Source organism: Falco naumanni, chromosome 4 (genome assembly GCF_017639655.2).
Source record: "Falco naumanni isolate bFalNau1 chromosome 4, bFalNau1.pat, whole genome shotgun sequence".
Taxonomy (NCBI): domain Eukaryota; kingdom Metazoa; phylum Chordata; class Aves; order Falconiformes; family Falconidae; genus Falco; species Falco naumanni.
In genome coordinates, this window is record NC_054057.1 from 102276303 (window position 1) to 102304133 (window position 27831).

General features: G+C 49.9%; 1 protein-coding gene and 2 long non-coding RNA genes across 3 annotated transcripts; 2 read left to right on the plus strand and 1 right to left on the minus strand.

Annotated features, from left to right (window-relative positions):
• Positions 1-6515: 6515 nt before the first annotated feature.
• DNAJB8 (DnaJ heat shock protein family (Hsp40) member B8) lies at positions 6516-7178 on the minus strand. The gene is given in 1 exon segment (XM_040590497.1): positions 6516-7178. A coding segment is annotated over 1 exon segment (663 nt).
• Positions 7179-12350: 5172 nt separating this feature from the next.
• Positions 12351-18238, plus strand: LOC121086403. The gene is made up of 4 exons (XR_005827352.1): positions 12351-12469; positions 12706-12836; positions 13906-14018; positions 18158-18238. It is a non-coding gene; the product is annotated as an uncharacterized LOC121086403 (long non-coding RNA).
• A 1190-nt stretch (positions 18239-19428) lies between these two features.
• Positions 19429-27594, plus strand: LOC121087718. Its single transcript, XR_005827711.1, has 3 exons — positions 19429-20209; positions 24420-24610; positions 27517-27594. It is a non-coding gene; the product is annotated as an uncharacterized LOC121087718 (long non-coding RNA).
• Positions 27595-27831: the final 237 nt, after the last annotated feature.

Here is a 27831-nt window from a genome sequence, read left to right on the forward strand (position 1 = left end):
GCATGGGAAAGTGAGGAGCTGTCTGTAATGGCACCAGGGAGGTCTGAGCCTGGGGAAGGAAGGGTGCAAAGTTCTGCCAGCCATGAAGAGAGAGTTACAGGGCATAGCCCCATGGAAGATGCGAAAGCAGATACTGAAGTCAAACAGTAAAGAACTTTCTTGAATGCTTCAGAAGTGGGTGGTATTCAAGTCCCACGAGCTCCTTTGCCTGGTGCTTTTTGGAGGGTGACCAAAGGTGAATGCAACTGAGTGCTAATCATAGCCAAAGATAAAGGAGGGCTTAAAAAACGAAAGCTGCAGAGAGGAGATGACTAATGACCCAACAATTTCATGGGAACTGACGCGTTGTCTCAGGCTGCAATTCTGCCGGACTAATATCTCCAGTTACTAATGTTCCCCATACAGGAGTTTAGAAAGCAGTTGTCTGGTCTCTGCACTGGCTCCTTTGGATGCAGTGAGTTTAGCAGTTGTGGCTAAACATAAATAAAGGGTCACATTCCATCTTGGTGAGGCTCAGTGGAGATGGTGGAGTTTCATCAGCAACAAAGTGCCTCAAGGGTTAATACCCTTTCCTGACCGAGGCTGTACCATGCATATTTTCTGGTACTGCGGAGAGCAAACACATGTGGGCACTTGGTATGCTTCATATGAGGCTTGAGATACTTAAATTCTGTCACTAGGCTCTCTTTTACCATTGCAAAGAGGCTCTAAATTTCTGTAACGTAGCCTGCTGAAAGATGCTTCTCCTGGAGGAGCTCTGATCCTAATGCAGGACTCAAACCTGCACCGTTCTGCAAATCTTTAAATACGTGGAATTGCCCTGTCGCTTATGTTAAGAGAAATAACAGAGAAGCTTCCACTACACTTTCTGAAAAATAGTCCATGCTCTCTTGCTTGTTAGGAGCTATGGGCCACTGCCACATCTCTCCCACTGCTTTTTGAGTCAAACTAGTGCTTTTTCCTGCTCTGCTCCGGGGGACTCTGTGGGCTGTCTTAAGTTCTTCCAGGATAAGCTCTCTGTCCAATAGATAAAATTTTGCTGCAGATGTTGTTGCTTCTGTTGGAGATCTCAGTTCAGGAGTGTTTTGTGTATGCCATGTGCTAGATCTAATGTTCTTTGAGGAGAAGATAAGATGTGGGTGCAGGAGATAAATGAGGTAGGGACGCCACTGGAGCTTAATTGCCGAGCGATATCTCAGGGTCTGATGCTTCCACGTGAGGCATGATGGAGAGCTCCAGCCTGCAGGGGTTCACATGTTGGTGGAAAGCATCAGAGAAGTGTTTAATGAGTACAGTGGGATCTAAACCCCTGTTTGAATCTCAGATGGCTAGTCAGGGGGGTCTAACCCATGGTTCATTCTCTTCAGATGTAATCCTAGTTTAGACAAGAATTTGTATCTGCTGGGTGCTGCTTCTCCCTGGTTTTGTCAGGTTGCCACTTGGTTTCTTACCCCAGGCACCTTGCCAGTGCCTGTCTGTCCCCAGATATCTCTCTCCCTTGCTTGCACCTCCCCTTGCCCTGCACAAGCGCCTTGCAGCCACGCTCTTCTCCCCCCTCACTTGCAGCCCCTGAGGGCTGGTTGGGACCCACCACCGCACCTTTCTGTAGGAACCACATGTCCAACGCCTGTGCGTTTGCTCTGCCCTCTGGTACCATGGTGCCCCAGCTGGTAACCTCTAACAGGGTGTGGGAGCCGCCGATGGATGAAAGCCAGACCTGCCCTGTGGCCTGCCCCTGCAGCTTATCCCAGCAGCGCAGCAGACGTGTTCTGCGCGGTCCCAGCACGGCGAGCGTGGCATCCGCAGGGCTACGATCCAGTCCGTAGAGCTGCACAAAACAAACCGGCTGTGACACCACGGCAGAGCGCTTGAGCCTCTCCGGCTTGACACCACATCGTTATATATTGATGCCATGACACCAGCACTCAAAATAGAATCAGGACAATTTGATTTCCTGCAGATCTCAGGATGGGGTCATAAAAACGGAGACTGTTCTGGAGAAATGGGATAGGGTGGAAATGTTTGTAGTGACATCACAGCCACTTCCATGCCAATGGCCTCCTACTGCTACAAACATGTGATTGTGATTTTGCTGCACGCTCCATCAGAAAAGAGCCAGACTGGCCGGGGAGGGAGAGGGAGGGAGGAGAAGGGACGGAAATATTCTGTTCTTGTATCTCAATTCAAATATCTGACAATAGCCTTGCAGCCCAGGGTTCTGAGCGATCAGGAGTGGGACCATGGAGCTAGGACTTCTGCCAGATCAGTGTTGCCCAGGGGCCTGTGGCAACCTAACTGGGGGCTGAACAGGGACCTTTGATTTTATGGTGGAGGATCTTGGTCTGCATTGGGGTGCTCTCTTAGAGAGTTGGGTGGTCTCATGCTCACTCTTCCTCACTGGTCCCATTTAATTCTAACGTCACTTTTCTTGGCAAGGAAAGCCTACAGGCCTGAAATATGGCTGCAAAAAGCCACCGCGTAGCTGTTGTCTTTTAGGGGTTCCTGTTAAATAGGAACAGATCTGTGTTGGAGTTTCACCGAAGAAGGAGGGAGCATCGAGGAGGGATTTAAGTAGCTGAGGCTAGAGGAGGAAAGAAGGGAGCAAAGGGAAGAAAGAAAAAGAGGTCAACTCAAAAAACAAAGCTAGTTTGCATCTGAGGGTATTGCAGGAGGAAATGTCATGTCGGTTGCCCCACAAAAGGCACTGATGGCTGCAAAGCCCATCTTGGTAGCAAGGCCCTTCCCAAGAAGCAGCCTGCAGAGATCAGCCCTGGCTGTGTCCAGCACCTGGGGGGCTGCGGATGGGACCAGTGTCTGCAGGGATGGTGAGGGAGCGAAGGGATCCATCTAATGCACCCGTCTATCAGATTAGGCTGTCAAGAAACCAAACCGTTTCCATCACTGTCTGAGGAGAGACTTTTACTCCTTGCTTAATGGGATGGCAGTCCTGTTGTTGCCACTCCAGGGAGAGGGGCTGCTGCCACCACAGTGTGCAGCAGGCTGCGAGTTTAAAATCCTATTAGGCAGAGACCAACATTTGCAAAAAGAAAGCAGGTATCCCCTAGTGGGGATTTAAAGATGTTTAGACGTAATTTGATTTTCCAAGCAGATGTCATTATTGTTAAACAGTTGCCCACTTGATATGTTCAAGTTGTTGGCTGTAATTGCTAAAATTAGCAGGTCTGCATAGAGCAAAGGTCAGTCAGTTAATATTGTGATTTAGTATTTTATGAAGTAATTCCAAATGCTTTTATGTATGTTTTTGTTTTTGCAGCCTAAGTCCACATTAAAGTAGTTGTGGGGCCTGCTAATAAAATAATGACTCAACCTCTCCACGCAGGCTGCCGGCTGGGCTCAGTGGCGATGCTCAAGCCGCCTTCGCTCCCTGTTTTTCCCGGTGCCATAGGCCAGCCAGAGCCACGTGCTTGGGTCTGGTGCTGCAGTCAAACAGGAGGCCTCGAGCTACCCCACAAGGTGATGTGTTCAAGCAGAGCTGGTGCTTGAAATAAGCCCATCAAGTCCAGCGGTGGCTGGAAGGATGAGGGGCTGGTTCCCATCAGCAGCTGAGCAGAAGGCTCTGCCGTGGGTACCTGTCGTCCTCACAGGTGAATCGACTGGACGTGCAAGTGCATGCAAGCACCTTCAGCCATGGGCACACCTGAAAGGCATACTACTGACCAGGAAAGGTCCCAAAACAGAGCTGTTTAGAGGGAAGATGCATTTCTGGAAGAGGAACAGAGAGCTGGAACTGGGCGAGGCAAAGACTCCTGGGTTGTGCTGTGGCTGGACATCTGGCGCTGCCTCCTCTGGCACTGCAGTTGCAAAATGGCATAAGAAAAAGCTTTAAAAAAACTCCTTGAAGGTGTTAATGTTTTGCTGGCAGGCTCAGTGGTAGCCTGACCCCCTGTCCTGGGACAGGCAAGGGTTCTTTTCCAAGGCAAGGTTTGCTGGGGTTAATTTATCTTTCTCTATAATGGACACAGCCCATTTCCACGGGTGGTTTGGGCACACCTGGCGGATTTCTTGCTATTGCAGGAATGCAGGACTTTGCTAACACAGTCTGACCTGCTGTCTTACCACCAGCCCTTTATGGTTGTCTTTTTTTTCTTTTTTTTTAAAAATCTCAGATCTTTTGTTCACAGAAAGTGCATGGGGGAGACCTGCAGTGCACGGGCAGAAGTGGAAGAAGATCTGCAGGTCCTCCTGGACATGACACTTACTGGGTGAGCTGGATCCCTTCCTAATCCATGTTCCCATATTCCTAACAGCAGGTTTTGGTATGCACAGCTGACAGAGCTGCCCCAGGAGCTCTCTGCTGCTGCAAGCGGCAATGGAAACGCTCTGACCCAGGGATGGGAAAAGGAAGCACTTGCACTTAGATGCTGCCTTAGATACTAATACAAGAGAGGGAATTGCTGACCCACAGCAGGACAGGTCTAAAAGGTGTGTAGATCTGCATATCTTGATCTCAGATCAAGAAATACCGATGTGCATACATAAAAATATCCCATTAGAGATGATACTGAAGCAAAGTTTTAGCTCTAGCAAGATGAAAATGTTGAGAAGCTGGGAATTCAACTCTGGTCCAGATTTCAAAACATGTTATTTTGATCAAAGACCATGTCAGTTTCCGATCCAAAATGTGCAGTTTGGTTTGTTGTTGTTGTTGTTGTTTTTTACCTTGGACTTCCTCTGAAGTAGCATAAGGTAAATTCAAGAAGCCATCTCAGTTGAACATGGTGTCCACAGAGAGAGTATCAGTAGCAATATTTACTTGTGTTTGCTCTCACCAAAATAACCCTTCTGTACCAAGTCCCTTAAATCTTCGCAATCCTTGGAGTCCCAATGCTTGCAGGACTGCTGATGGTCCCAAACTGGAGGAGCAGCAGACACAGTTTGTCCCCACACTGAGGTTTTCCCTGTTCCCATCACCACTGGCCTCCCTCCATGAACTCAGCATGCACTTAAGATTTCTACTTGCCCCCCAGTACTGTGCCTTTTTCTTACTGGGAGAGGGACTTACAGGGACTTAACAGTCCTTAACGTAGTAAATACAGTTTTGGTCTGTTTTTCCAAGCTGGACATGGTTATCAGTTGCTAAGGAAAGTGATTTAAGCTGCATTTTTCTTTTCAAAAGTAAAAGGTTTCAATTAATGCATGCAGTATTCTGGCTAATTCAACTTACTGCTTAGTATTTGGAGTCCTTTACTAGTACCGTTACCTCGCAGTCTCCTTCAAAGCATGGGAGTCTGTTATTCCCATTTTACAGCAGAGGAAACAGATGCAAAGACCTGCCCAAACGCAGGCAGCAATTGCAATCTGGATTAGAGTGAAAACGTCCCTGAAAGCTAGTTCCAGTCTCCAGGGAGACATCAGTGAGCAGGGCAAGCTGGGAAACTCAAGGGGATGTAGCGTGGGACCGAAAATAGGAGACGTGTAAGATTTTAAATGCCTAAGGTGATCTGGCCAAGCAAGAAACAAGGCTCAGCAGTTCATGTTAGCACAGGGGAGGGCGGAAATGTGGGGAGCGTGTTCCTTAGCTCACTGGAGGACGAAAGCAGCATGCTGGCTGGCTGTGCAAGAAATGCATTGTGAACCAGCTCTTACAGCTGTGAGCAAGACAATAAGGATGGTAAAGCACCATCTAAGTCCCCGCATCCAGCTTTGCACAAAGAGGGAGTTAAACTCAGCCCCCTGGAATCTGTTTGCTCATGGTTTGAATTTAGCTCTTTTTGTTTAAATGACTCCAAGCAGAAAGGGACCATAGGTTGTCCCAGACCAAGAGCCATATTCACCTTCTCCCAGCTCACTTTCAGCCCCCAAGCTACGCAGTGCTTCCATCAGGGTCTCTGGTCATAATTTTGCCAGCATTCTCAAGAAAGCCCCCATTTTCTTCTACAGCTTGGGGAATGACATTTTCTTCTTTCCTTTGTTTTTTCCTATGCCAGTCCCTCTCCTCTAGGCTCTGCATGACCCATTGAACCTCCCCCACCTTCTTGCCTGTGTACAAAACCCCTTTTCAATGAATATGCATCTTCTGATGCACCAAAGGTAGGATATTCTTCACTCAGCCTCAGGGATGTGTATGAGGGTCATGCAAGTCTTTATTCTTCCAGCTAGTAGACTTCAAGACTGGCATTTCAAGGAGTGGAAAGAGGACCTATAGCTTGTCACAGGGCTCTCTTGCCTGCCCATCAACCAGCCTGTCTCCTCTTGCTATATTAATCAACTTGACCTCTTTGGCAAACTGGCAAGGTTGCTTTCACATATATCTACTATACCTATTTAGTGAACAAGCACTATCTATCACTTGCACAGGGTTACTAGGGTCCCACTCCTCAGTTCAATGCAACTCCATATCTTTAGCTGTAAAGTATTTGTTCCCAACCACTGAGAAGTCTGCATTGGCTGCGTCATGGACTTAGCATTTATTGATACTGCTTTTAGTAAATCCCATCCATTGAGCTATGAGAGGATGTCCCACAGCTTGCACTTCATGCTTGTTCTGGGGTACATTATATCTTCAGGTGGTCTCTCCCATTTATTGTCACAGACCTCATCTGGCCATCTTCTTCCATACCTATTCTCTCCTGCCTGTTCTCAATGATTTTCCTGATGGAGATCCTCTTGCCATTGATCGCTTCAGCAATAGTTAACACTGATCTGACACCGTGCAGCCCAGCTGTGCCCTCAGCAAAGGAGGAGGTGGGCTGCTTGCTGGGGCTGAACAAATTCCGTGGCATAAATGACTCCATAAAGTCAGAAAACAGGCTGGAGCTTCTTCCTCTTCCAATTGTCCTGTGCCAGTTCTCGCCATTGTTTCTGATGTTGCCGAAGGGGTCCCAGAAAACATGTACAAAGGGATCCATCCCTCTAAAGATCTCCTTGAAGTCATGGAATACATAGGGGGAATCAAAGGAACTTTCATGACCCGCTGTGGCACTTCTTTCTCTGTGGGATCTGCTCTTTTTAACAGACCTGTCATAGAGCAATCATTTCTGAGGGTCAGGCAAAACCTTGTATGCCTCACCAACTGCTTTGAATTTCTTTTCAGCTTCTTCCCTGTTGCTGGGATTCTTATCAGGATGCCATTTCAGTGCCAGTTTGTGGTAGGATTTCTTAACATCATCCTGTGAGGCACTTTTTTGCAGTCCAAGGACTTTGTAATAATCCACCATCGCAAAGGAAAGGTGGTGCTGTTTGGAACGTGCCTGGTACCTCTCTCCCACCAAGGATGTGAAGCCCAGGGATGACCAGTATGCAGGGACTCCTGGACACCTGCTGTGGCTGCGCTCCTGAGGCATGAGTAGATGTTCACTTCATCCCTTGATCTGCTCCATCCTTTTGCATCGTGAGGCCCCAGAGTGCTGCTTGGCCACTGTTTGCTCACAAACGGTGGGTGAGATTGTGAGCTGGTGTAGTGCTAATGTTACATATGACTTTGTCAGATTACTTTTTTGCCTGTACCTGCCCAAAAATGGGATTCTCAGATGCTCTCTGTGGTTTCATCTGCAGTCCAGGGAAGTGTGGTGTAGGGAGGTCATATTTCTCTGTTGGGGCATAATACCCTATAGGAACAGCTATAGGAAAGCTGTTTGCAGCTTGGCTACCCACAGTTTGGGGAGAGCATTGACAAATTGGAAAAGGCTCAGGGAAGAGTTATAAAATGCGGTTAAAGTTTGGAAAATATGTTCTGGAATGAGGTAGTCGGGGAAGGTGTCTTGGTATTAAGAGGAAGTTCAATGCCAACTTCATCATAGTCTGTAAGAACCTGCATGGGAACAGCAATTCAGTGGCACAGGGATCTCCAGGCTCCCAGACAAAGCAGTTGGAAGGTGGCATTGGCCAAATTTAAACTCAAAATACATTGCACGTCCTTCATTATGAAGGTAATGAATCATTAGAACCTCCTCATGTGGCCATTTTCAAACCCAGGGTGGGCCTTTTTCCTAAAATCGTGATCAGATGACCATCATGATCTCTTTTGAATTTATAGCCAAACCTAACACTTCCAGAAGAGCTTAGCTCTCATGTTGGTACCAAATTAAATGCCCAGAATGAAGCTCATTAGCTGCCTTAGCCTCTTTTCCACATGCTTGTTTTGATAATCTGTCCCAAGGTGTATGCATGTGCAATAGGGATGCCCCATGAACTACATACAGACAAGTTCAGCTTTAGGAGTTGAACTTAGACGATAGTTTGGGGCTACCCTGCATCTGTTCCTGTTCCCTGGATCTGCAATTCCTGTTTGGAAATGCAATATCCATACAGAGAACCATTGCATGAAGGAGGTCTCCAAGGAAGTGCCGGCAAGGAGAACTCATCTGTGTGTTACACAGCGTCGTAAACACCTACTAATAGCAGCATGTGTTGCAGATCACTGCCCTCATCTCCATTATCCCACATTATGGGAAGGAGTCAAGAGCTGGCCAGACCAAAGACCATATGCACAGCATATGAGCTGACTGCTGTCCTAACCTACATCGTACGTGTGGGGCCCAGAAGCCAAGGGGCTGCCATGTCAGCCCGTAGAAAGCGATGTGACAGAGGAAGGACGAAAGGCAATTGAGCTGATGTGTTGGGGAAGGGCTTTGTTTTGCTGGTTTTCTCACTGGTCAGCGATGGGTCAGTAGTATGGAGGTATTTGGCATGTTCCTGCAGTAAAAGTTACTGTAAGGCACCACGGCACTGGTCTGGAGGCTGGAGATGAAGGGGGTGCAAAGGACCTCTTGGTCCCGTGGGTTCACCTTTCTGGGGAGATCTTTGCTTTTCTTCTTTTTGCACAGAGGAGGTCTTCTTAACTACAGGGTGGTTGTGCCACGTGAATTATTTTTCTGCTGGGTGTTGTTTGTACTGTAGCAATGGCAAAAGTTCATCTGGACCCAACAGCAAGCTTCTGCTGCCCGTTTGAAGTCAGAGGGCTCGTCACCCTCTCAGTGCATCCCAAAGTGCTCTTCGGCACTGAGGGGAGAGCTACGGCTTCATGGCTCACTCACACTGTAGTGCCTTGCTTGAAACCTTCACCAAGGGGGCTCATTTACTTGGGCTAGTGTTTTTTAGGATTGTGCATTGGACTTGAGGATATCCAAGCTTACCACCCACAAGCCCGTGAAAAGTGCCATCAGCTCCTAGCCACTGTCAGCACTGTCCATTTTCAGATGCTTAGCAAAAATTTCAAGACCAATTGCTCTTCCTACTCTCTGTCACCCAGAAGGGAAAACAGGACATCAGAAAAGCCTGTTGGAGGGTGCCAGGCCACTTACCTACAGCAGGGAGTAGGGCTGTGCATGGAAGGAAGGAGGTGGCTCTGCCCTGTGCTGTCGCTTTGCAAAGCATCTCCTCCCGTACTTGCTTTTGATGATGAAAGCCCATCTCAGGCTGGCTGGCGCACTGGATTATCTGTCTTGGATTTAGTGTGTCCTACCCATCTGAAAAGTAGGGAGTGTTTTTCTCCTGTCATCCCCAAATGGAGGACGCTCACTGCCTGTCTGTCTGCTGCCTGCAGCAGGCGTCAGAGATTAGCAGCCATTCAAGAGAGGCCACTGCTGTGAGCCAAAAGGGTTTCAAGAAAAAAAGAAAGGGTCGAGGAGAGGCAGGGAGAAAGGGAGGTGAGAGAGACATGCACACATCAAGTAACTAGACCCAAACTAGCCTGGCAGTCCCATCCCTAGAAACCAAGGCTTTGAAATGAGAAATGTTTTTCGTATCTTAAATCTCAAGTACAAACAATAAAAACCAGCCCAGACTGTGTTCTTTGAAGAGAAAGTACGAGTGACCTGAACACTGGTTATCAGCAGCGTCATTAAGATAAACCCTTAACATGATTTAAAGCATCCGAAACTGAAGGCAGCACTTTCAGATACTAACAAAATGGTCTGACATTGGGGATGAAAATCAATAGTAATCTGATGTCACTAAAAATACTCAAAAGTGTCCCATGGCTGATGGAGGTGAGATTAGTGTAAATATTTGTATTCTAATCAGTGGCACGCGAGGGCTGGAGGCGGCCTTTCTGTCTATTTAATTAATGGAGTAGCTTTTTAAAAGGATCCTAATCATATGTGATTGTATCTGCTTATCAACATTTTTGCTAATTAGATGATATGGAGGCAGTCACTCTGCTAATTCCCTCATCCAAACAGCATATCCTGCACAGATAAAGTACAGTCTCTTTTTAATAAGAAACAATCATGAGACAGACTAACCTTAATGGTGCTTATTATCCGAGGATCTTTGGGATTTTCTCTTCTACCCACCCCCTCCTTCCTTTTCCTTCATTCACTGCTTCAGTATGCCAGATGGATGCGGATGCGGCAGTCCCTGTTCCCCCCAGTCCCCCACTTCAGGCACCACCATGTCCAGCCTGCTCTTCCCTTCCAGCCAGGCATCAGGTCTGCAAGGGCAGGGGTTGTCAGCCAGGTCAGGATGGGAAGCAAAACATGGAACACGAAGTAGCAAAATGCCCCGAGCTTTTGGTCACCCAGACCACAGGTGACCCCAAGCTTGCAGCCCCAATCCCTGACCTTGCTTTTGGCTCACCAATGCACCCTGGTCCAGAAAGGAGTGAGCATCTCCAAGTTGTGACAACTTTATATTATTATTATTGTTGTTGTTGTTGTTGTTATTTTTATATTGGATATTAGGAAAACTTTCTTCACTGAAAGAGTTATCAAGCATTGGAACAGGTTGCCCAGGGAAGTGGTTGAGTTACCATTCCTGGAGGTATTTAAAAGAGGTGCAGATGTGGCACTTAGGGGTACAGTTAGTGGTGGGCTTGGCAGTGTTAGGTTTACGGTTGGACGCAATGATCTTCAAGGCCTTTTCCAACCTAAATAATTATTATTATTGTTGTTGGGGATTTTTTTTTCTTTCTTCTGTTTTAAAAAGGTCTGAGGGCAGAGGGAGTCTACACGAGTGGTTTCTCACCAGCCCTGTAGATCCTGTGACAAGGCCAGGGTCCTTTTATCTAAACCAATATAAGCTGGAGACATTTGTTCCAAGTCCTTTGGCTATCTAAACAAACATGGGTCGCGCTTCACTCCACCAGTCAAACTGTCATCGGCTTCCTCCCCCTGAGGCAGCCCCATCGGAGGGGACACTGCACTCACTCCCAGGGGATGGGCGCTTTGGGCTGACCTCCTGCTGGGGGAGCATCTGCCTGACTTCATAAGAAGGTTGAAAACTAAACAGAAAATTTGCCCCAAAGAATGCCTCCTTACCTCCCAAATATAAAGGCATCATGATAAGGAGAAGCCGTCCCAAATGGGTGTGGGTGCCACCCCAAGAACCTCTGGGTGGACCAGAGGCAGCTGCCGGGGGGGGGGTGGGGGTGATAGGTGCCTGGTGTTTAGTTTTGGGATGTCAGGAGTTTGCCTGCTGTTGTTGCAGCTGTGAATGTTGAGCAGAGAAGGCTTAACTGACATGGATCCCTGCCTCCACGGGCAGGAGGGAGGGTCAGTGTGTCCCATGCATTGATCCCGTATGTTGGGCTCAGCATGGAGGTTAGCTGGGACTTGGGAGATGGGGTGGCTCTGGGGAGGGCTGGCTGGGAGGGACCCCCAGAGGCTGGGAGACATTGCTGAAGGAGGACCCAGATTCCTAAGCCTGCATCCAGCTTTTCTGAGCCTCAGGCTGGGGTTTGAGTCTAAACCGAGGTTCAGACAAGAAGACAACCAGCTTCTAGGTGGTGGTGAGGGGCAAGAACGCCATGAAACCGCTCTTTTTTGAGGTAAGAAGCCAAAGAGGAGGCCTGATCCTACTTAGTGGAGTCAAGGGTGGGCCTAATATATTTTTTTTTATGTTAGATCATGCCCTATGCCCAGTCTTGGAAAGCCCAAATGGTGCTGTAACTTGCGTCCATGGACTCTGACTCCAGCAGAATTCAGGGCACTTTGATTTCATTGCCTGGGTCATCTCCATCTGTGCTGTCCTCCTCCAGGCATGGCTATGCTGAGGTTGTAGTCAGCAACACAGTTGGCCGGTCCTTCTACTATTCCTCCTCTTTCGCACAGTCCCTGACCATCCTTCCTCTCCGTGCTATGTGCAGGAATTAATTCAATATTGACCACTTTCCCAGAGTGGTTTCCCGTTGCCAGTTCCATGACTGAGGGCTACAACTTGAAAAGAGGAGGGACTTCTGGGCCAAGGATTGCATTGCAAGCCGTTGAGTCCTGGGGCTTAATGAGGCACTGCTTATCAGCGAGCGTGCTTATCTGGAGCCTGCCGACAGTGTACCTGCTCCAGCCCCATCGTGAGCGAACATGTTTTACCACCCAGTTGCAGGGAGCCGGCAGCACGCATGCGGTCAGATGGCACGGTTCAGCTGATGCGTGGTAACTCATGAAGCTGCAGCAACTTTATCACTTCACAACATCCATACATAGCCACAGCCTTGAATCTTCTCAGGGGAAGAAAGGATGATGAGTTACTGTCCTGGGATTTTCTCTCTGTCTCCAGTCAGTGGGAAGTGGTATGTGGAACATTCATTTAATAAACCAGAGGGGAAAAGCTGTAGATCAGCTTCTCATTATTCCAGTGCTGGCTCACGCCATCGCTTGGGTTTGTGCCTGACAGTTCAGTGTGTTATTTGAGGCCACTCAAGCATTCTGCAGAAATGATGCCACCCTCTTCTGAAAGCATGGGGTTCATCCAAACAGGGAGGGCCTGCCTCTATTAGTAGGTTTATCAGTGCTAACTTCATCTCAGTTTTAGGGCTCAGTTTGCAAAGGAGGTGCCCACTTTGGAGACCAGTTCCTGTTGAGAGCCACTGCCCCAGCAGGAAAACCTGGAGATGGTTCTTCTGATGTGGACCTCTGAAGTAAAGCAACTCTAGATGGGTAAAAAAGCACTGGTGGGGCTGGTTTGCTGAGGAAGGGGGGAGTCTAAGTGGTACAAAACTTAGGTGAGAGTCCTAGTGATGTGCATGTAGACCGAACCCCTCTGATTAAAAGAAGCAGCATCTTTCTCTAGAAGGTAGGAGGGATTGTAGGGGACCACTGTAAGTGATTGTCCCTAGTATTTGCTAGTGTGTTATACCTACATCCAAGCAGGGGGGTGGCTGGGCAATCAAGGTAGCAGGTGGGGGACTGATGAATTACAAATTACTTTTCTGGGAGTGAGGAACTGAGGAAGACCCCACATTGAAGCCACCAGGACGAATGTCCTGGTCCTGCCTATGGGCACCTTGTATGTGGGGCTGCCGGGAAGAGTGAAGTTTCCACACTGCCTTGGCAAAGGTTTGGTCTGAGTTTATTGCTGAGGTTAAAAGACTGGACAATATAAATTGTAAATGTTATGACTTGAGAGCTCATAAATTCAGTATACAGCCCCATTTCAGAAAGCGTGTGCGCAGTGCAGCCGTGCTGCCTTGGATTCACGAGTTGCCCATGCCCCTGTTGCTCAAACCCAACTCTCCAAAGAGCCCTTCTGCCCTGCCCTGGCTCCTGAGAAGATGCGTGTGTGTGTGTGTGCACAGACGGTCAGAAACACAAAACCATACTGCCCAGGGATGCCATCCTTTCTGTGCACGCTGGTTTTGCGACATGGATTCCTTGCCACTGCTTCAGCCCAGAAACCAGTGGTAGTGCTGGAGTAGTATTTGCCCATATCTATCTGCAGCGACAGAGCAAGTAGAGGTCTTGAAGATGATGTTGCATTCTCCAGGAGGAGGGACATTCCCCCCTAGCTGGAGAGCTATCTTTGTTTACCTGGGCTCCAAGTGTCGTCGCTTGGGGCTTGCAAAGGAGCTTTATGGTCTTACACATGTTCCTGTGTGCAGGCAGCTTGAACTGCCTGGGTGAACTGGTCACGCACAGTCAGTGGAAGCAGCATTGTCTCTGAGCTGTGGTGGAGACTGCCAGAGTGGGAATGATGGAGCTTTTGACTAATGTACAAGTCCCTCCCCAGGTTTTGCAGTTACCCTGCTTGTGTCCCCCACCCTGGAGCTGGATGGCCCCTGGGAGCAGAAGGCTGATGAAAGCTTTTCAGAGGCGTGGTTAACATGCCGGGCAGTTTCTGGGGTGAGTTATGGTGAGGTTTCTACATTTGGGTCATGGCTGTCACTGAGTTTGTCCAGTAAAAAGTTCCTTAAGTAAATGGGTTAGATGTAAGCATCTTTGACATCATGTGCTTTTTCCTCTTTTCCTGAAAGATGGAGAGGTGAAACTAGCCTACTCTTAGGATTGGTCCATCCCATGCCAAGGATGTAGGTTTTGGTCTGGGAACCCTAACTGAAGCCAACAGGGGAATGCAGCACCCAGTGCCAACCTACTGTCCTGCTAGGAGCAGAGCTTATGACACTGTCTGAGTAGGGGCAGCTGGGGACAAATCCTGGGGGGACACCAGAAGATGCCATGGAATGCCCTTCTCCTCAGTCAAGTGGAGCAGCATGCAATAAGCATGGAATGGATGGGCTTGGCAGGTGGTTGCCATAGACCTCGTAGCTCCCTGTCCTTGCGCAAGCATGCAGGGGTCAGCGCTTGGGGCAGGCTGTGCTCTGGCTGGTGCCGGGTAAGCCCCAACCTGCTTTTCAGAAGACAGAGCCCTGCAGCCCCCTGTGCACAGGCCCCAGCTGCGAAGGCATGCGTGAGTCAGCGCCGAGCGCTCCCTTGGGTGCCAGGGTTTGTTTTTGGGGTCCAGCACAGGGGTCGATGGCAGCACTTGAAAAAATCCACACCAGCCTCTCCCAACAAAACCAAGTCCCCGAGCTCCTGCCAAATTTCTCTGAACAAAGTGGCTCAGGCCTCCTAGATGGCACGCTCGAGGTTTCCCCTCTCCCAAGGTCCAAGCCTGGACAAGGCAGTTTCAGCAGTGTTTTGGCTCAGAGGTGGCTGTGCAGCACTAGTCCTTTGGAGCAGTATAGATGCTGAGGGTGGCATTGGATGTACAGCTGGCATTTGCTCATTTTGGAGACATTTTACCAAATGAGCAACAAGAAAGGAGGAGGTTATATTTTTGAAATTATTTTTAATTACTGTAAAACCCACATTCTTGCTGGTTTGTTTTTCGATCGGACTTGCAGCAAATGTGTCATTAACGCCACAAGAGCACGTGTGAACGTAGGGCTGCGCGTGCAGGTTCACGCGTGCACGGCTGGGCAGGCAAGGCTTGGGGTCCCTGCCTAGAGGCACGGTCCTGCCTGAGCAGACTCAGGAACACACTGCATACGCTGGCCAAACCATGCTGCGTTTTCCTATCCTGGCTGAAGTCTATTTGGCAGCGTTCTGGTCTGATGGAACCATCTTCCCTTGCTTCCCTCCACCCAAACCCTGGAAAACTTTGCAAATTCACCTGAAATGTTTGCCATTCCTCAGCACCATGTTTGTGTGACCCACCATAACTGCCCTTTCCCGGGACTTGGTTCTGAATGTGGAGTAGAGATAACGTTTAACAGGCAAGACCAGATTAAAAGGAGATAAAGGGAATAAGGGGAGGGGGGGGCGGGAAGGGAAAGGAGGGAAGGGAGGAGGAATGCAGAGGTATGTGGCTGCATGTTGTACTCTGTTTATGCATAAACAGGCACGCTTATCGATATCCAGATGTAAGCATGTGTGCGGGGTAATATCTCCTGAAACAATAGGCGCTACTCGACGTGGGGAGTGCTGCTGGAGCCTCCCCATCAGATGCTGCCGTGTTATCAGGTTGCAGCAGGCGTTCCCATCTAATGGGGGATCTGAGCCCCGCCAGCTGCACCCGGGGCTTTCAAAGCCTCTCCTCCAGCCTTCAGCCTGCTTTGACTCTCCGAGGAGGGAGGGCAAGAGGGGACAAAAGGGGCCAAGCATCTCCAGAAGCAATACTTGGTGCGCCTGGCTGCCCAGCTTCACACCTCGGCAGGGATGCAGGAGCTGGTGTGGCCACCATGCGTCCGTGGGGCTGGCAGCAGGGTGACACCGAGGACCCAGCCAGCCCTTGCTAGGAGGGGAGAGCCCAGCCCGCAGCAAAGCACCCGCTTTGTTCAGTGCGGGACAGATAACGTCAGAGGGGCCACAGCAGCCATTTCACCCCCATCCCCTGCGCTGTGGCAGGACCAGGAGCCAGCCCTGGGGGCAGCGCTGGCAGCCAGGGGCCTTTTCTCTTATTTTCTTCTGTGCTTTTAAGGAAGACTCCAAGAGCAAAAAAAGGCTTACAAAACCTTCTTTCCCCCTGCCTCTCCCTAGCACCAAAAATGCAATGACCACTAATTTTACATGGCTTATAACTGCAAATAGCTCTGGAACTAATTAATTTGACAGTGCGGCGGCTGCCTGTCTTTTTCACCAAAATCAATTAAGGAAACGCACATTTCCCCTTCTCCTCCCTCCCCTCCCCGCACCGCTTTGCAGCGAGGCAGAGGGGAGAAGGGGCAGTGAGGACCAGGCACTGCTTTCCCAGGGCTCCCGGGGGGGTCGGGGTGGGGAGCCGAGCGCAGGAGCACAGCGAAAGGGGATTAACAAGGTGGAGGGAGAGACGCTGCTGCTTCTGCACAAGAGGAGCGGGGATGCTCCCCAGGGACGGGTGGCGGTGGGAAAGCTTGATTGCCACACGCAGCCACGCTGTGCTGCGTTCCTCCCTCCCTCTGTCCCAGCTCCCTGAAGACCCCCATGAATTGTCATTCCTTGCTGGTGCAGGGGGGGAATTGGCTGCCGGGCTCTCGAAGCATTTTTTATTTGCATGGCTAATGAGCCCCTCCAGAAGGGGCTGCAAGGGAGGCAGGTGGGAATTTCGGCACTGTTTGCTTGCCAAGCGAGGGCAGAGGTGTGTGTTAAGAAAGAATCAGCGAGGAATTTAGGGAAGCAAATTTTGCATTTGCGAGAGGCAGTGGGAGAAACTGGAGAGGAGTCTCATGCCATTTTTAAGGCTCCTGGCCTTGGAGGTTTAAAACCACGGCCAGGGAGTGATGGCGAGGAGCGTGCTGGAGGGGTCTGCGGCTCCCTTCTGCTCTAGGCTGGATGCAGGGCAGGAGGGTCTGAGCTGGGGGGTGTTGTATCAGCATCACGCTGCTTCCCAAAATATCCAGCAAGAACAGGACCCCGCTCTGCGCTTGTTCTTCTGGTTCTACTTCCAGGTGGAAATGAGAGCCAGGTCTGGGGGAAATGGGTTGACTGATGCCAGAGCTGTGTGATCATCCAGGTCCCCAAAAACACCCTTTTCAAGGAATGGGAGACAACCGTCCTCAAGACACGGTGTCGAGACACCTGGCCAAGCTGGGTAAAACCTCCTGAGCGTTATTTCTGTAAATGCCTCCATTTGGTCCATATCGCCTCCTCCAATCTCTATTGAAATGCCCTTCTATTAATAAATAACTCCATTCTCCATTACCCCATCTCCACAGCTCACGTTGAAGTAACTGGGAATTTGGGTTTGGTTTTTATAGCCATTAGAAATAGATTTTATCTTTATTAAGGGCTTTCTCTCCACCTCCCCAACCTTTGCTCCATTGCACCAAGCACGGCAGCGGCTGGAGCGGAGGAAGCAGGTTCCTGGGCTGAGCTCAGCACAAGGAGAGGAAGGAGAACATCTCCCTTGTTTCAGCCAGGGCAGAAGGGGTTTTGAAGGGCCAGGTTCTTCCCTGTGCGTTGGTGGCCTGTGAGTACATCTCCATAGCATGGCGTAAAGAAAGAGAAAACAAGGGAGAAATTTTGAATGAAGAATATTTAAGAAATCATGTATCTGGAAGACTTAGTTTTCAGGCGTTTGTTTATTTTTTTCTTTGTGAGGGTTGGGAAATACCTATAAGGAAACCTCCCTGAATGCAGTCATGATGCTGAGCGACCACATGAATTTGGGGAAGATTTTCTTTTTTTAACTGTGGCTTGTAAACATTCCCTGGAAAATATTTGAGTTTTGAAGTGCATTGGTTGGTCGTGATTGGGCAGGGAAGTCACAGGGCGGCATTTTTATCCCTGGGTTGGATGGCAGCAGTTTCTGGCAGGGAAATCAGTGCATGTAAATTAGAATTGTGGTTTCCATGAATGCTATCATATATGGGTTGGAAGCTGATTTTCCAAGAGCAATCGTGCCAGGAAAACTTGTGCTCTCACATAGCCCCAGGCAGCAAACACAAGTGACACAAACATGGTGAGGGTGAGTTCATTTACAACTGTGACTGTTCAAAAAGTATTTCTAAAATTTGCCTTCCCTGCTGTTCCTCCCCTGTCCCCCCTTCCTCCTCCCCTTCCAGCTATGCCGGAGTGAGCTAGGAGGTTTGGTATCCAGCCTTACGCAGCGGCTGGTGCTCGGCTGGCGGGATGGGCGCTGAGGCCGGCGTGCACCTGGGCGCAGGTAAGGCTCTGGCAGGGTGGGGACTGGATTCCTTCCCGGCCCCTCTCGGCAAACAGCTCCTGCCCTGGAGCCCTGCGTTCCTCTGCCCTTATCTCCCTGTGCAAGGCAAAGCTATAAATGTTATTGGCCATGAAGTTATTCATCCCCTTCAAAGTTACACATATGCAAAATAGGCTCCCCTGCTAGAAATGGGAGCCTTCTTAGCAAGAGTGTTTAAAGATAGGAGGTTTTATATAAAATTCTCTGAGAAAGAAGTGCATTAACACATAGCAATGTTAATAGCACTAGATCTGTAGAGACCTATTTATGTATATTACCACAGGTAAATGCCCACAGCATTTCTTACAAGGTAAATATACTCTTGCTCCAGGCGTGGCTAAATCGAGGTGCAGAGCAATGGCCTGGCTGGTCCACACAGCGGGCAGGGGAGAGAATAAGTGGGAAGGGACAGAAAGGAGCTTGAGTTGTGACACAGGTCCTGCCTTCATCTCAGGCACAACTCAGCCCCCCTTGGCCCCTCACCATACCCATCCCAGGGATGTGGCACCAGGCCCTGCACCCACAGTGTTCGGCACGGCACACAGCAGCCTCTGGCCCGGCTCGATGCAGTGATGCTCTTACCAGAGCAAAGACCAGACTTTCAGAGCTCAGAAGACCCACTGCCGCCTTCTGGGAGTTTATAAAATTCATTCTAGTTCATACCTGTTGTTGTTTTAAAACCATTCCTTTCTGAGGAATGACTCAGCTCAAGAAAGAAAAAGTTATTTTATTTTTTGGCTAACTAGGAGAATCCAGTGATATATAAGGGGATGGGAGATCTCCTTGACCTCCAAAGCTGGAAGAAGCCATTTCCACATTTATGGCACATCTATTTTTATTAGGCTCGGGCACAGGCTACGCTTGCCTACATCAGCCATCTCCCGGTTTTCCCCCCATGTTGTCTGTTGATGGCTCAGACCAAGACCTTTACAATGCTTCAAAGCCAGCCGAGCCTGGAAACGTCTGGACAAGCCAAGCAGCAGCTTCCAGCCGCTCTGCCCCATCCCCTTCCCTTCTCTCCCTGTGGGGCTGCTCTCTGCTAAGCAACGCGGGACGGGGCTTTTTGGGGAAGCGAATGCAAGACCCTGGCTAACTTCTGTCCCATATTTCAACTTCCAAGGCCCAACATCAAACATGTCACTGCAGCCTGAGCCCCCATGAGCCTGACGGAGGAGCAAAAAGAGAGGGCTGGAGGCAGCAGATCCTAATCTTTATTAAATAAGAACAAAGCTTATGCCGGCTAATGAGAGAAACAAACCGATGAAAGATCCGGCGAGCTCCTCAGAAGGACACAAAGAAATTCTCTCTGAACAAGAGCAGGCTAAAAATATTCCCGAATATTTATTTTGCTGGCAATGGCTTCACAGGCTCCAGATTCAATGCCGCCTCTTTGGGGATTGGTATGGCCGTCGAAGTGATTTCAGAGGGTGCTCCGAACTCTGCATGACGCCCGGAGCCGCAGCAGAAACAGCCTTGCAAGCCAAGATGCAAGAGCATGATCTGCCTCAGTGCTGTGAGAAGACAGCCAGTCCCTGTACACCTCTGGTTCTCTAAGAACAACAGGGTGGTTTTACCATCAGTTTAGGCCCATCATCCTGTTTGGAGCCAATGTGTAAGAGCCAGAGATGCTGCAGGTGTTTTTCTCCAGTGTCAGTCCCTTTCTCGACATGGGTCCCTGTGCATGGGCTGCTGAGGCCGCCAGCGCCAAGACCAGCACTGATGCTGTGCACCCTCTGCATCACGACATCAGACACATCAGGGACAACCCACAGGAAACTGGGAACACTGGTGGTCTTTTCCAGCTCGAGCCCACACTGTTCCCCCAGCGAATCTCCATAACCAGCTGGCCCTCACCAGCTCCAAGTCTCCTCTCTGCAGCAAGCCACAGCCCACGCAGCCATCATCAGTAAAGGTATGGACATCATTTTCAATCAAACCCAAAACCACGTGAAGTTGCCCAGATTGCGCACGTAGCGTAATGAACTCCAAAGCACAGACTGTGCCTGGGGAAACCAGTCAGGGTGGGGAGCATTTTGGGAGGCTGTGCTCAGCCTGGTGTGGGCTGTGGATGCCAGCAGGCAAGGAGCTTGCACCCACACAAGTGTTTGCAGAGATTCAGCCAACCCAGCTCTTTCGCTCCTCCTGCCCTTGCCACCTCACATAGGCCCCCACAACCTCTGTCCAGCCCATCATCTCCAGAGACAATGGGAGTGATGGCAACCACCATACTGGATCAGACCGCCTGGCTGGGGCAGGTGGGCAGCTTCCCAGGCTGCTCAGAAATTCAGCTTCGCAACTGCCCCCCGCTTTCCCATATGGGCTGAGCCCCAAACCTCAGCCTTGACTGCCACTGAACTTGGCTGAAAATGTCGCTTCCAAAGGCAAAAGCAATGCAGCAACGAGGTCTGCAGTTCCTCCTCCACCTCTGCCTTCGCTGACCATGAAACCTCAGCCTCTGCTCTTTTAATGTACTGTGGCTGAACTTGCTGCCAGCAGGTCAAAGGGAACATAATTTACTCGGGCTTTGATGCATTTGATACAGTTTGGGGTGAAAAGGGAGAGGGGGAGGACAGGAGACGGAGGGGATAAGCGGTGGCAAGGAAGGAAGAAGGTTGCCTGGTTGTATGGGAACTGGATTAGTATGAGGATGACAGAGCCATTTTCTAGCCAAGAGGGACTTAGCAATAACCAAGAGGGTTTTGACTGGAGCAGGGGCTCCACGTGCTCAGATCAGCGCAGTGGGTAGGAGGCAGCCTGAGCATTTGTCTGCAGGCCCCTTTTTATCTCTTTCTCCAGTTAGGAGATTGGGAAGGGGAGGGGGAGGGGAGCGTTTGTATTCTGTATAGCCTGGAGAGTCCTTTTACTGCTCAGGCAGGACCACGGGACAGTTGTATTTCCCCTCCTCGCAGCCAGTTCTCATCGTGTTTGCGTGTCCTTACACACCCTCCTTGTCTTAGAGCCCTTCGCCAGCTGCTTCGTGAAGCCCCCCTGCCCATTTTCCTGCTGGAAGGATGTTGCAAGGCAGAGGGCAGGTAAATAAACCCACGTGGTACCGTAGGTGGCTTTTTTGGAGAGAGAAACTGCAGGTACCAATTGCCCAGTCTACACTCAGAGCATGGAGAGCTCGGACACCGAGGCCAGGCTGCAGCCAGGGGAGCGCAGCCCTTACATTGCTTCTGGCTGGGCTTTTTTGCAGCAAGATGGTCCAGATCATCTTGCCAGCTCTGTCCGCACTGGTGTTGTCCAAACCCCAAAATACTGTGCAGACATCCACCCTCTACCCTTCTCATTCCTCTAGCAACCACCATCAGCCTTGGAGAAGTCAGGGGCCATCACGTGCCTCTTGCTGTAAGTTTTTCTACAGGTACCAAAGCTGTACCTTGGCTATAGGCTTCAGGGCAGGAGCCAGCAGCTTTTGCAAAGGGCCCCTCCTGATGGCAACACTTTCGGGTCACACCACACACCTCACTGGGCTGTGAGCACTTGGGTCACAGTGATGCTTTCAAACACAGGTCGCTTCCCCCTTTTTTTGTAGGGGGTTTGAAACAGGAAAACGGCAACATCTCTTGTGAGAACCTAAATACTTTACCCTCCAGCTTTTGTCTTGGCTGGCTGGTGTTTACACAGGGGCAGAGAGGCCAGGAGGAAGCGAAGCGATGTGGCTGCTGTGGTTTCAGTTCTCACTCCACCTCACTACTGAGAAACTGGACCCATGGTTTGGTTTGTGGCTGGGAGGGAAGAGGAAAGGTCCTTGGATCTGATCCCTGCTGGGGAGGCTCTCCCAGCCCCGCAGAGGCACCAGCAACGCTGATGGGGGGCCTTGAAAAAGAGGAGAGAAAACCAGACCCTCAACAAACCCCGCTCCAGCAGCCCACGGTGCATTAATATTCATTGCAGACCGAGGGGTGTAAATTCACTGCTATCTCCTCAGAGTTTGCCGTTTATGCCGTTCATTTCAAATAGATGTCACTACTGCCTTATGAGCACTCCTCCGAGCCAGCCGGTTAAATGGACCTAGTGCATTATAGTAATGGAGTAACTGTATAAAAACAATGAAATCCAATCTCTTTAAACTGATTTGATGTCTGCCTGAACCACAACATTTCCTGCTAATGGCTTCCTTCATTTTGTAACCGTGATCTCCACCTGATCAGATTACAGCTGTTTTTAATTACAAAGCTAATAGAGTTTGTAGGCAGTGTCAGGCAGACGGCGCATGCCTGGGGTGGGCACAGGGTGGAGGGGAGCCGGCGGGGGCTCTGCGTGACTCTGCTAACACACTCAGCCCGTCAAGCTGACTGTCAAAACACTGGGAGTGGGGGACAGCTAGGAGGAACAGTGATATTTTTTGGCGTGGAGCCAGCACACCGATCTCCAGGCCAGTTTGTGCGACAGCAGACAGCCCTGGGTTGTGCTCCTGCTACATGCTCAGGATGCCTTGTCACCAGGCCAGGCAGCTGGTGATGCCCAGCAGATTTGTGGCATGTTTGGTCCTCCTGTGAGACAGGTGCTAGGGTCACAGGAAGGCATGAGAAGGGCAGAAACAGCTTTTCTTGATGATGGAGTGTAAAAAGACCAAGAGAAAGGAAAAAGAAAAGAAAAAAGACCAGAACAGGGATGCGTGGTGCCATTTGACTCTGCAACTGATGGGGCAGGAAAGAGCATTGTGGATAACTGACAGTGGAAAAAGCCCTTGAGATTGATGTCTTTCTTACGGAATAGTGCAGTCAGCTGCAGGGTCTGCATCTTCTGCCTTGCCTCGGCCCAGACAGCAAACCCCTGGGGACCACCTCCACAGCTCAGCCCCATTCCCAGTGGCCTCGTTTCTTCCAGTGGTTCATTTGTGTACTGATTGCTCCATCTCTCCAGGTTAGGGGCACAGATCAGCATAGCTGCAGGGGGAGAAGCAGTTCGAAAAAGCTGTTCCAAGCAGCGCTGGCCAGGAATGCCTGTATTCAGCAGAGCATGTGCATGGCAAGCCCCAGTTTGACTCTCTGATGGTGGGGAAAAACCTATGAGTGTTACAGATTGGTGCTGGGTAGTCCATGCTGATGTTTAGGATTCAGCTGAGACTCCGTTGAAGTTGGCTGAAACATCTCAGCAAAGAAACAGCAGCATCTCCCTCTCATACCTCCCTGTCCTGCCATGTGAACTTCTTTTGTGGGCTGGTGGAGCTACTCTTGTCTACCAAAGCATAGCGCCAGGCAAGTGGGATGGCTTGGTGGCAAGCAACCCACTTACAGCAGCTGAGGAAGGGTGGGAGCAGGCAAGAGGAGGACCCTGACTCAGCCAAGCCTCCATGGGGGTGTCCCTGGGCAGTGTGAGCCACGTCAGAGGTGCCCCACTCGATTCACCCTGCTGCAGGAGATGCTCGTCCCTCGCTGTTGTAATGCCAGAGCTGCCCACGTCGGGTTACGCACCAACCTTGTAAATGATTTAGGGTCCACATCAAGAGCGCATCAATTATGTACCCTGGGACTTAATTATTTAGCTTGACAGGAGTCTCTTCCCTTAATTTCATTGTCTTCTCAGTCTCCCCTTTCACAACAGAGCCATGGATGCTCTGCTGGGAAGGGTACGTTGTCGTATGTCTCTGCTCCTTCCCAGTACTGCCCAAACTCATCTATTTCCCCCTTCCTTTAGTGAATGAGGAAAACAAGCCCCACACATGACACTGGGTCAAAGTGAGGGTCTGGGCCTGTGCACCACAGCTGCTGTGCTCTGCCCTTGAGGTGTGTTAGGGACTGGACTCTGCCACTGGTCCTAATTGAGCAAATTTTGAAGAATCTGGGGATGCTGTAGGGGCTTTGGGTGTTGGGATGAATTTCTGTGATTTCCAAAGTCCTTTCCGATGCCTGGTCACCCATCAGCAGCCAGAGAAGAGGGTTCCTATAGCCCTTCCAGGTGCTCCCTGGCAGCACTGGGGGTGCTGCCCGCCTGCCACACCAAGAGCCATCAGCACATACTACCATTCCAGTCAGCACTTCCCTCCTCTCCTCCCCTCCCTCTTTTCTTCTCCTTCCACCTCTCCCTTTAACCGAACTTTTAAACCCCATGTCTGGTGCAGATTTTTACAGTAACTGAAGCCTTTGAGAATTGTTACTGCTGTGCTGTTTTCACAGTGACATTACTATGCGCTGCAAAAATGACGAGCATCAAAAGTCGGTCATTGCTGCTGGGAGGCCACGGGTCACAGCAGCCACAGGAGAGCAGGAGATGAAGACGTGGCCACGCTCAAGGGGCACAGCTCAGGCAGGCGAGGCCCCAGATTTGACAGGATTTCCTCTCCGCATCATCTCTTCGTCGTGTCTTGGTATGTCTTTAAACATGTTTATTTTTCAACCCTTAAAAACTACCTTTTCCTAAAATAAATAAATGAAGCTAAGACCAGGAGCCTAGGATTTTAAAGCAACCCTACAATAACAAAGCAGTGTGTGCAGATCAGTTGTCATCAGCAACCCTACAATAACAAAATAATACACGCAACCCCATGCAAGGCTGAAACAACCACTATGGGCATGTGAGGAAGGAAATATATTTTCCAGCGTTGAGCTTAACAAGACTTTGTTCTGCAGTAAACTCGGGGGTCAGAATGGGGATGTAAGGACCAAAACACCTTGAGCAGCGTAACTTTAATGTCACGCAGCAGGCAGGGTCATCGGACATGCAGCAAACACCGCTTCATTAGCGTGGGGTTTAATAGTCTGGAAAAGGAAAAGAAAGCAAGGTTTTGCGATGAAACAGGAAGTTCCCTCGAATCCTGGAGCCTTTGAAGAATTGTCAAAGGAATGAGAAGTCTGTATGTTTGAAAAGGCTCTGGGTAGTGGAGCCAGAGGGGGCAGGGGGACACAGGGAGGGAGGCACCAAGCACAGGCCTTCTCCAGTCCTACACTCCACTCTTTGTTCCCCTTTTCTTTTTTTCTTAAATTATTTGATGCTTTTTCATTGCTTTTTTTTTTTTTTTTTTCTGACACACACACACGCACCCTCTGAGGTTAGCAGGAGTTTTCTCAGAGTTAGAGCAAAGCCACGATCCTACATCGGGCTGCTGCTGGCACGGCTTTGCCTGCACCTTGCTGCAGAGCGGTGAGTGGAAGTAGCTCTGTGATCCAGGCTCTGCTCATGCCTGACACACAAAACCATTTTTTTGAGGAAGTGTTTCTGGAGTTCGAAAAGGTCTTGGTTAGCTGTCTTTTTTTTTTTTTTTTTTCCCTTTTTAAAATTTATTTCTGCCCCTTCTATTTTTCGGGCATGGCACTTCTGTGTGGCTGTGGGAGCAGATGGGCAATGCCTCCCCTTCCCAGAGTGCCTGGGGTTGACCAAGAGACACCAAAGAAAAATCCCTGTATGATTTCTGACACATTTTCTCAGTGTTTGAAATACAAATATGTGGAAAAATTGTAGTGTCGTGGCTTAGCTGTTAGTAGAGGGAATCTAGTTTCTGCAAAACTGATGCTGCTGCTGATGTTTCTGAGGGCTGAGTTTAAAGGCCTGTTGCATGCCCATAAAGAGGACTGGACACTAGACCTAAGAGAGGTTTTCAGCCAGCTGAAGGCATCAGGAGGGTGCCCAGCACTGGAGGGATGCCTGCAGGCGCTTCTTCACAGGGAATGGGTTTAATTTCCTTGCAAACCCAGGGTAAGGAGGACCAGCTTTTTCTTCCTACCCACCAAGGGAAACAGAATCTGCCTCTTCCCAGGCAAAAACTGCTGGCGATGAGTTACCTTCTGCACTTGCAGCATGTCCTTCCTGGCACCCAGAAAGAGCAAGACATGAGCAACAAGGTGAACGTGAGGGAGCACCCAGCTGCTCGGCAGAGAGGGCGAGCCTGGTGAAGGGAGCCTGGAGGGAAAGCCAAGAGACTGTCATGACACTGCACTTTCCTCTGTGCTAATTGTACACTTGGGACCAAATTTAGACTGGTGTAACTCTGCTGAAGTCACTAGGGATTAATTTGGCTTCTGGTGGCTCCATTGTTTTAGCTAAATGAGTCAGAAGAAGCAGCCTATTCTTATCTGCGCACAGTGGGGCGGTGACAGTAATGGCTTGGTGAGGCAGACCCCAAAAGCAGCATGACTAGGACCCAGGATCAGGGCTACCACGAGCCGAACGGGGCTGCAAGAGGAAATGTTTTGACATTTGGGTTATAGATGGAGGCAGGCTCGGCGTGGGCGCGCTAGCGGTGCTCACCGCTGCTGCAGGCGGAGGGGAAGGGGGCTGTCAGGTTCCCTGAATATTCGGTGGTGCCGTTTGGAGTTCCTCAATTCTTCAGCCACCGGAGAGGGAAGCTGTGGCTCTGGAAGGGGCACGTGGTGTCTAAGGGGACTTCACACTGCTTCCCGGCCCAGTGAGAAAAGGAGCCAAGGCTGGAAACATCCAAAAAGCACCGGCTGCATCCCTGGGCTGCTCGTGCATCTGTCAGCAGCCGGGTGCAGGGAAGGAGGGATGGGACAGAGGATGGGCTTGCACAAGGTTGGAAGAGATGCCTGGGGCATAAGTTCTGCCTGCTGACACAAAGCAGCATGCCACTTTTAAGTGTGTTGTGCATTCCCTCAAACTTCTGGAAAAGTCAGGATGGTTGGGAAGTTTTGATTTTTCCAGCCCAGGTTAGGTGCAAGTTGCTTCCCAGCAGAAAGGTGGTTTTTGTGGGAGCTCTGTGCCTCAAGCAGCCAGCACCCAGCCTTGTGGCAAGCAGTTTTGGAGGGGAAATGGTGTGGGCAATGGAGACGAAATCATTGTCCTTCTTCCCATGCCTGCTGCTGCACCCAGTCTCCTCTTTTCATGCTGTACCCACTGGGCAGATAAGCACAAGACTTCAGACTCTGAGGCTTTCAAGTCTGCACCTTTCACCATGGGTAAACACGCTTTAAAGCAAGTACAAAGGCAGATCTTCTGAGGATGGAGATAACAATAGGTAGGAAGGGAGGGGAGAGCAGACCTGGAGCCTCCCTGCTCCCAGCGCTCCTGCACCTCCGTGGCTCAAATAGGCACATTCCCAGCATCCAGGGCCAGATAATAAGCAGAGCCACAGCAGCTATTCAGGAGGCTCTGACCCTGGCTAGGTAACTACATAATGAGCCTGTTTGAATTGCTCCCGTCCCTGCCAAAGGGGTGGGATCGGGGGATGCTTTTGTTTGCAATAATGAACCTGTAATTATGCTACATTTCTTGGTTTTAGCCACATTTTTTGTGTGCGTGTTGTTCTCTTTGTATTGACAGATTTATGGCCAGGATACTCCGCTGCACCACCAGCCGTACGGCACTGTGTGGAGACTGTCTGACTGTTGTCTCGGAAAGGTGTGGGAGGGGGGGGGGGGGGGGGGGCCCTTTACACTACCCCAGCCCCTGAAGGGTTAAATAAATGCATTAAAATTAATACAAATGGCAGAGGTGCTGCCTTTCCAAAAGTCACTGGTTTCAGCAAGGCAAAACCAAATCTTTTGAGCTTCAGGTGAATAATAATAATATTTTAAAAAAAAAAAAAGTAGGAAACGATTAAACTGCATAAATAAATAAATAACACACCAGATTTCA